Source organism: Diachasma alloeum, unplaced genomic scaffold (genome assembly GCF_001412515.2).
Source record: "Diachasma alloeum isolate Michigan unplaced genomic scaffold, Dall2.0 Dall_scaffold_00315, whole genome shotgun sequence".
NCBI lineage: Eukaryota > Metazoa > Arthropoda > Insecta > Hymenoptera > Braconidae > Diachasma > Diachasma alloeum.
In genome coordinates, this window is record NW_021680454.1 from 1,128,836 (window position 1) to 1,138,804 (window position 9,969).

General features: G+C 36.3%; 2 protein-coding genes across 2 annotated transcripts in view; one reads left to right on the forward strand and one right to left on the reverse strand.

Annotated features, from left to right (window-relative positions):
• Positions 1–2,096, forward strand: part of LOC107040044 — a 53,805-nt gene extending 51,709 nt beyond the window's left edge. Inside the window, exon 12 of the mRNA XM_015259961.2 lies at positions 566–2,096. Coding sequence (XP_015115447.1) covers positions 566–694 — 129 coding nt within the window. The 3' untranslated portion in view covers positions 695–2,096. The remainder of the gene's footprint in view (positions 1–565) is intronic.
• LOC107040045 (dimethyladenosine transferase 1, mitochondrial) lies at positions 2,089–4,748 on the reverse strand. The gene is made up of 3 exons (XM_015259962.2): positions 4,374–4,748; positions 3,030–3,566; positions 2,089–2,406 (listed from the first exon to the last, which is right to left on the reverse strand). Exons 1-3 carry the CDS (start codon positions 4,622–4,624, stop codon positions 2,106–2,108), a joined length of 1,089 nt encoding a protein of 362 aa, XP_015115448.1. The 5' UTR covers positions 4,625–4,748; the 3' UTR covers positions 2,089–2,105.
• Between the last annotated feature and the right edge of the window lie 5,221 nt (positions 4,749–9,969).

Below are 9,969 nucleotides of genomic sequence, written 5' to 3' on the forward strand. Positions count from 1 at the left end.
CAATTTGAAAAAAATCATGAATATTCAGCATCATTAAAATTACGTTTTGCACAGAGTTATTATTTTTTTAAACATTCGTTTTTTATAAAGAAATTATTGAAATCGGTTAAACTTTCGGAAACCTCATTTTTTTAGGCATGAACTCGATTTCTGGTGAAATTCTGAATATGAATAAATTTTTTCCGATTTCGAATAAATGATTTTTACGGTGGACAATTGATTGTTTTCAAATTATTCATATAAAATGCTCGTAATTTTCGAAAATTGCAATTTTCAAATTATTTCATTAATCTTCATCCAAAAGTAAACTTCATAATTGTTTTTTCATATTTGAAAAATATTCTTTAACTTCAGATTTAAAAAATATTCTTCATTCTTGGAATCAAATGGGACTCAACCGAAAGCTCTGATATTCGACAACAAAAGTAGAAAAGCATTTCACGGGAGAAAAAAAAGTCAAAGCACTTATCTCACTATATCTTTGAAAAAATCGCTGAATTATGAATTTCAGAGCTTTCATTCGGCCCAAAAGCCAATGATGCATTAAAATTCAAAAATATTTCAGGCAGAGGATGGTGATCGAACAAAAAGATGGTGCAAGACCCTGCAAGCTCACGCGCAATCCCTGGGCGCTTGGCGAAGGCGGCGTGGAGCTCTCCCCAACATAATGATATGTGGCGTCGCCAGAAGTTGAGAGAGGCCCTTCCTCCAGGGTTTGCTAACCAAATAACGTTTTCCCCCCAACAACTGCCTCAGAAAAAAATCTGAGAAAGAGTCAACAAGAATTCCGAACAAAAAAAAAAATCCCCAAATCATGAACTCGAAACTGCGAGGGAATAGATCCCATTATAGTGCGTTGCAGAAACTTGAATTTCCTACGTAACTGTAAACAAATACCGAAAGATGATGCAGTGGTCGAAAAAAATAGTCCTTCTATTGTCCACTTGCTGAACAACAGTTATCGACGAGTTTCACGATGAATAGTACGTCCTTAATATATTACTCTAGTGCTAGAGCTTATTTAAAATTGAATAATCCTACAGAATACTTGGAAATACTTAAAAAAAATTGTGTAGCTGTGATATCGACCGGTCTTATTGGGTTTTATTTTTAACTTAGGTTCAATCGAATCGAATAATTAACTTCCAGACTCGACCTTTGTCCTCAAAGGCCAAATGCCAGAGGTGGGGTTCTCTAAAAACCGGGATAAATGGTTGTTTTTTTTTATTTCGTTGAGGGGAGACAGTTTTTAGAGTCGCGGGCTACTGGAGTGAGATCTCATGCATTGAAGATTGATTATACATGTGTAATAACGAAGATTACGTGCAAAAATTGAGTATTAAATCATTAATGTTGTTACGAATTTCCATTTTTTTCAATGCATTTTATTTTGCATACGTTCTTTGCTTTTTTCTAAGCATCTCCTTTGAAGTTCACATTATTCTTTTCTCTTTAGCATTTCTGTTATCTTCTTTGACGTTTCTTCTTCTTCTTTAACGCCTCCCAATTAATAAAAGCTGATAAAGTTTCTCTATTTTATTTCCCAAGTGCCCTTCAATATTTTTTACTGCAATTCTTTTTTTTCACTCCAATAGTTCATGACTTTAAAAATTCAGTCTGCTCTTAATTCAGAGAAGGAATGAAAGGTAATGAATTAACATCATTTTTAATTCGTTTGGCGATCTCAATCATGAGTGATCGTTTCACCACTTCATTACCAAATCATTCTCCTCTCTCTTCCCCCTCTTTTTGTGCCACAATATTATCCACCTAGAGATTTTCTGCATCACTATAAATTTGTACATTTCTATTTTTTATTCCAAATAATCAATTTTTTAATTTACAAAAAAAATGTACACAGTATTTAGTGGCCCAATACAACGATTCGATGATATTGGATTTCTATAAATTTTATTGAAAATTTTGGGGAGATTGTTTCTCATCCCATTGTACGATAATTTGTTGTTTCTAAATGTTAAGCCACCACTGTATATATTCACATTTGCACTGAATTATTATTATTCCTGGTCGATCTTATTCTGCAGGTTTTGTAACTCTGCGATATTCAAATAAAATGTGAGACAATCGTAATTCAATTCGGCTGTTTATTTATTTAAAGACATTTCCTGTGCTTGAGGGGGAGTGTCAACTCCACTTGTTAAATACATATCGTCTATTTCCTCGACTTGGATTTCTTTAGTGTGACATTTCGAAAGAACTTTCCGAGAGGCTCGGTAGTTGTAATCTTTTATTTCCGGGTGCTTCTCGAGGAGGTACTGGTAGGCTGATGCTAGTCTGTGCATGTCCTCGACGGTGAGCTCAATGGGCCTCATTGTGGGGTCCAAGTCTGAGAGCTTGAACATCATCAGGCCGAGGTCATTCTGATGTTCGTAGGGAAATAGTGTTCTGGAAGATTAGGTGAAGTGAATTTTGAGGGCTTTATTTTAGGGGCGGGTTCGCCCGGGATAAATACTTTTTCAGTTTCCGAGGAGAGAAGAGTTTTCGAGAAGAGTCTAGATTAATTCAAAATTTTCTAGAGAATTGAGCAATCATTTAGATAACTTTGGAATAAGTCTAGTTTTGAGAAATTCGTATAGAATACTCCAGAAGGTTCTAGGATTCTTACATCATTCTTTAAAGCGCTAAAACCCGTGATATGACTTAATTACAAATGTGTGAATTACAATTCTTCAAATATTTGCATAGAGCTTATATATATTGGTGGTCCGTTGCACTTGCGAATCTCATTTAGCCATATTCACGCATGTATTCTGCATTTGTAAACAAAAATTAACGTCAATCGATTGAGAGTTGCGTTATGACGACATTTTCGATGATTCCATCAATGAAAAAAATCAAAACCTAATTAATTCTAATTTGTCTACATTAAAACCGAAGTATTAAACTCATCAGCACAATAAATAAATGTCTCCTAAAGCGATCAGAGAACAGACCTAAAAAATCTAATTCCTGAAATTTTCATCGAAAGACCTTTCCTCCCCAAAAATGCAAACAAAATGAAATCTTACTTGACACACGCCAAGGAATATTTCTGCCTGAAGGAGAACAAATGCCTCGTCACCTTCTCAAAGAAACTGAACTCATGATCAGTCCTAGGGGTCTCGAGTGGATCAAACGTCACCACTCCAACATCGACATCGGGCTCAGGGATGAAAGCCCTCCCAGGAATAACGAACCTCAGTTTGGGTTTAGTCCAGGCCTGGGCCATCACCGATAACCGACACCTCTGCGCTCCACTTGGTGGGGCAACCAGCCTCTCTGCGACTTCCTTCTGAAAAGTCAGCAGCAGCCTGACCCTCCCCAAAGCCCAAGCCCCCCTTTTCTCTGAAATGTCATGCAGCCATCTGATGATGAGTGGAGTGGAAACATTGAACGGCAAATTTCCAATTATGTGTATCTTCGGGCTCTTGTCACTCCACTCGCGTTTGACCTCCTCAGAGAACACTTTACTAAAGTCGAATCCCATAATGTCATCGTAGAAGACGTTCATTTTACCGTTAACTGTGGAAAATGCCTCCGTCAACATCTCCAATGTTGGCTGAAATCTACAATGATTTCGTGAGGTTCTAATAATTCAAAAAGCGAGGAGATATTTCACAGAAAAACCTTACGAATGCGCTAGACAATTCTTTTGGCTCTAACGAGAAATGTTCAATGGAAAATATTTCATAGCAGAAATAAATAGAATTCAATTTTTCTACATAATTCATTCTACTGAGGTGTTTTTTTGTAGAAATTCCTCGGCTCAAATTTTGTAAAATTTTTTGCATCAACTTTTTTAATGAATAGAGGCGAAGAATAGATTGGAAAAAACTTGGACAATTCTCCAGATTGTCCTCATAAGACATTGATATGAATTAATATTATGTCCGGAGACAACTTAATTATTAAAGATTGATTATTTAAAGATTAATCTTTCATCTCAGTTAAATTTAATGAGTTAGTCCTTCTCAGGCTTGAAAATAAAAGGATTTTATTTTAAAAAAGAAAAAGTATTAGAATAACTGATAAAATGAATAATAATCCCACAATAATAACAAAGTAAATAACATGTATTTTTAATAAAAATGATTAATTTGATTTATTCAATTTTCTGTATTCTATATTCAATAATTATTGATGATGTAAAACATTCCATTTTGTGCCAAGAGCCTTAATTATATAATCTTCTTCATTTCTGTATAGTTCGGATCCTATTGGTGTTTCAATAAAATAAATAAATTCTAATAATCAAGTCGTTTGGAACCACGAAAATTATAATAAAGTCTGTTGATTAAAAATAACAGAATTCACATATGAAGTCAGCAGAATTAAAAGAAATTTCCGAAGTACGAGTGAATTATTCTACAAACCTCTTGTCCTTCTCAACTAATATAATTCTGTCCGGTAACTTTCTCATGATGGATCTGGTTATTCCACCAGGTCCAGGACCCACCTCCAACACCTGCCACCCCTGAAGATTACCCGCCTGTCGCACTATTTTATTCGTCAGCCTCTCGTCCATCAAGAAATTTTGGGCCAATTGTTTCTTGGCTTGGAGTCTGTACAGCTTTGTAAGGTCTCTAACCGATGGCAGAGGAGGTAATCTCAAACTCATTGCCATTATTTAATGAATTTGACGACTCTTAGCACAATTATTTAATATTGAATAAATTCCGAGAATTAAGTAAATTAAGTGAATGAACTAAGTTTAAATTGTAAAATTAATAATGGCTTCTCTAATTGGAATCAATGGGAACTAAGGTTCGTCTGAGATTGTCTCCGGCAGTTCGAAGTCGTCAAAGTAATTCTCCTGCTTAACAGCGTGAATTGTGTAGGAGTAGATCGAGAATGCAGCGACTCCCAGGACTAGACCGAGCGCGGTATTTGCTCTTTTCTGACGTTTTAATTTCTGAACTCTTTCCAGGTTTTGTTTCTCGGCTAGTTTCATCCAGTGGAGATCTGAGGTTGACAGTTTCGATGATTCCTTTGCCAGATCAACTTTGGGCATAGTCTCACCCTCCATGACTTGTAGATCTGTCGAAGTCAGGTTTTTTAAATCAATTTTTGTTTCCAAATGGAAGCTTTGTGATTGTAATTGTTGCTAATAAATAAGCAATGTGTTTCAGAATGGGTTCTCTTTTTTGAAATTCCTATTTCAGTATTCTCTTGTTCTATTTTTTCATGTCGTAGTACTATTATCAATTGATATGTCATCAAAATTTTGCGTATTATTTCGTTCTGTCGAATAATTGTACATTAAGACCCTCTCAAGACTCAAATTCGTTTTCAGTCCGGGTTTAATCAAGGTTCAATCGAGGTTTAATCAGTGTACAGCCGGGATTTAATCGGGGTTTATTCAGGATTTAGCCAGAGTTTAACCCAGGTTCTGTCAGAAGGTAGTCGGGACCATGAATCAATATGAATAAGTATTCAACATAATAGACTGGTACCTGAGTTTAATAGAGATAGAGATTTTGATATAAAAAGCTCATGACGGTATTGTGTAACTTGATAAGCAATGATGCTGTTCTCACCATTTTTCAACTTGATTAAGAAGCCATTGGAATATACTTTTCAAGCCCTGATTTAATTGCTATTACTGATGATTCTTTCTGTAATTATGAAAAACCCGATTTTCTCTTTCAAATCGCATAAACAATGTGCTGTAACTCAACAATGAATTGTGCGACCCGCAGCATATTCTGATAGAATCAAGAGGGTATTGTTATCAATTTTTTGAGCCATGACTAGTTCCATTTTGAAAACAATTTTTTGAGTGATCGTTGAAAAATCGATTTTTGAAAAAACATCAATCTTTTCGAATCTGTATAAACAATTGAATTTTAATTGGTGTCAATGAATAGAGCTTATTAAAGTCTATTTTCATGAAATTCAATTGATCCTTTATAAGAAAATTTACATACATACATACAGACGCCATCTAAAAAGCGCATATTCGGACTTTTAAGGCCAAATTTAGTTACCCTAACGCAAAAAATTGGAAACGCTTCAATTCAGAAGCAAAAAGGAGGGAAGTTGCAGCTAAAAAGCTGAAATTTTGTCACAGTTGCAATTATTTGGGAGAACTTCTGGGCTAAATTTCAGCTTAAACATACATGCGATGTCATATAATTTGTGAAATACATATCGAATTTTCTCAGCTGTATCAGGTGTAATCAAATGACCTTGATTATATCCGGTTAACTAGGATTGGACATTCATTACCTTGGGAGGGTCGAAAAACATGATTCTTCAGGCTCAACATTAACGCACGAACGGTCCCACTTAAATATTCTTGAATCATCATTTTGTTAATAATAAACAGTTGATGAAATCATTGCGACTTATGGTGAAAATGGAGCAGATTGAGGTTAGAATCTCAAGATTAGCCGATTGGAGGGTGCGTGAAGAGACTGATTGAACAGAACTCCACTTGACGACAAAATAAAATACGATCAATTGCCCGAGCGATTTTGTTTTGCAAATCAATACTTACCTGGAGAGTTTGGAAAACAAAATATCAACAATCACTGGTGGAACAACACTGCCATTTCTGGGTTCGACTGCGCAACAGAAAACTGCCGACCTGCGCATGCACTTTATGCACATGTGTTGAGTAACATGTCGCCATCTTTCTTTAATTAAAGGCAATCCCGGGAAAATTCAAAATAATAAAAATGGCCATTTTCCAGTAATTGTAGGAAAACGTCATTTTGAATTTTCTAAATACGAATGTAAAATGATCATCATGGTAACACCTCTATCCATCGCAGTATTGTGATGCTACTGGCCAATTGATCACTAAACATTATCACATGTACAACTCATCATACGGACATTCCGTCACTTGGACAATTCATCACATGGAAAATTCTTCACAATTAATCGATAAAAAATGAACGGAATTAAACAGTGGGTATAATAAATAGTGTATTTCATCACGCTGTGTGCAAAGTGACATTTTACGCACGCAAAGGCCCACTTCACACGCATTGTGATGAAAAATAGCGTCCGACACTCGTGGGAAAAGTGTTCTTTGACCCGTGGGAGGGCAGCACTCGTCTTCGGCGAGCGCTACACACCTCCCACACGTCAAAAACCACTTTATCGCACTCGTATCGAAATACACTATTTCATAATTGTGGAGAATATTTATCAACAACATCTGGCTTTGAATTTCCCTTCCAATAATTGAATATCAGATGAATTCCGCAATTTTGTTTGACGACATTAGACTCATCATTAAATATTTCAATAATGTTTTTTTTTCTTCACTTTCATTGTAAAGACTCAATAAATGAGGAAATAATTAAGAGTTAGACGAAATTCACAATTATGATAGGACCGCAGACTAATAGAAGAATAAATAAGGCTTTTGATTAAATATTCCAATCACGTTTTTTTTCACTCTCATTGTCAAGATGAATTTTACATGTGATGAGTTATCCATACGACGAAATTAACGGTGTTCGCCAATCCTATTATGAAATGCGATGATGAATTGTTCCGTTAATTAGTGGTAGACCCTATCACCGGCGAAAAATTCACTATTCGTCTCGCCCTTTTGCCCCGATCTAGGGTGACAAAGCCTAGAAATGGATTCCGCTCCACGATTACTTGACTTATTCGGTGATTTTTCACCAACGTTTTTTCCGTGTGATCCATTATCCTCAATCTCCGTATTTAATCTTGTGGTTGTCATCGGGGGTTGTTGTGCACCCTAGGACATTTAATAAACGCTCCCTTCTCTCTCTCGCTCCCAAAACAAAACGGAAAACAATTTCTCTTCTCCATTCTCGGTCTCCGGAATAACCCCAACATTGCATTACTATGCGGCGCTAAATACTATAGTCCATTGGCTCGCGTTAACGTAATTACTCTGATCCCCGGATTATTTACGGTGTGAAGAGTTAGACCTGAGTAATTCCATTTGGAACAGGCTTACAATGCATTCACTGTATTTTGTTCATCCGCGTCGAGGCGAAAATGGGCACACGTGGGTGAGAAAGAGAGAGGGCAGATGAGCTTTGTTTAATTCTAATCGATCGTTCGAGTATCCAAGTTGTGCGGCATTCATGAGAGCGGCTAGATACAGCGAAACGAGAGAGAGAGAGAGAGAGAGAGAGAGAGAGAGAGAGAGAGAGAGAGAGAGAATGCGAATGTGTGTGTGAGAGAACAATGGTCAGACGGATCAAAGAGAGAGGTGAGTGTCATTTAGGCACTCAATGATGCGTGGATTATGAAGATAGTTGCTGATAATTGGAGCGTGATGCCGTAGGCCAGAGTTATTGCCAGTTATACGGTAATATACCCCGGAAACTTGGTTTAGGCTCTGGCTCAGTGCTGGTTCAACTCTCTCTCTCTCTCTCTCTCTCTCTCTCTCTCTCTCGCTCTCTCTCTCTCTCTCTCGCTCTCTCTCTCTCTCGCTATATCTCTCGCTCGCTCGCTAATTCTCCCGGGTCCGTGCCGGCATTAGACGTAACTAAGTACTCGGCGGCACTCGCATGAGTGTTAGCTGCTCTTGCACGTGTGACGTGACAATTTCCAGGGAGGGGGGGGGGGGGAAATTGATATGAGATGATGGGAATCGTGGATGACTGGAAATATCAGCGTCTTGAAGAACGGCAGGCGATCAATGCAAGTTGGAAATTACTTTCGGCATAACATAGTTGAAACAATCAATTTTTCACTGTAAAAATCATTTGTTCGGAATCTTAAAAATTTATTCATATTCAGAATTTCATCAGAAACCGGTTTAATGCCTAAAAAACAACGTTTCCGAAAGTTTAAACAATTTCAGTTATTTATTTATAAACAACATGTGTAAAAAAATAATAGTTACACATTTTAACATGTTTAAAAAAATAATAGTTTTGGCAAAATGTAAAAATAACATATTCGAACTCGTGAGGCCAAAATTAGTTATTCTTACACGAGTGAGAAATTGAAAATTTCGGATTTGACGAATACAATGCTTCCATTTGGAAGCAATAATAATAATAATAATAGTAATAACAATAATAATAATAATTGATAATGATAATTTAACATAATAATTGTCTACACCCTCTTAAAAATTGTGCCTGAATCTGCGAGAGATAAAATTGTGTAAAATCGATCCAATTTAAATCCATAATTGCCAATAGAATTACCGATAGTATTCAAACAATGTACGGTTGAGCCATGTTTTTCCGAAAAATCATCTCTCTGTATTTCCAGGGATACAGCGGATTGCTGCCGAGCGGAAGAGTTACAATTGCATTTTTTTCCCCCGCTAAGCCCGGTTGTTAATCCTGTAACTCGATTTTTTTATTAGACTAGAAAACCTGCAGTCTCGTTGTTTGGGGATTTATCCTCGGGGGATTTACGAACGATGTGAAGGATTAATTGCAGGAACACGCCATTTCTAGTAGGGGAAAAAATATATATGTGGATGAATGCAGCTAAATGGACAGCAATGGGCTCGAGAATGGGGAATGTAAATGACAGATATTAAATATAGATTTTGACACTTTAATTTTTTCAGTTTTGTTTTTGGTTTAGTTGATGAGACTGATAGTGACAAGCGGTGGCAAAAAACAAGTGGGAAATTGCTCTTGTATTGCATATAGTGCAGTTATTTTTGCTAATAAATAAGCAATGTGCTTCCGAATGGTTATTTTGCACATCATTGTTTATTTCATTTTATTGAATTGAATAAGATTTCTTTTCAACTAATTTTGTCAGATTTTTCAACTTAGTTGAATGCTGTCATCATCATTATTCTTGTTATCCCTTTCTTCTGTACAACCGATTGTCTTTTTTACGGTTCTATCTCTCCCCTCAGCAAAAAATTCGAAAATTGAAAAAACTAACCGATGAATTAAATTCTTATTAATGGCGATCGATAGGGTTTAATTTGATTTGAACGATTCTACAGCTTTCATGCGGAAGCAAAAAACCAGGTAATTTCCGTAAAATGAAAAT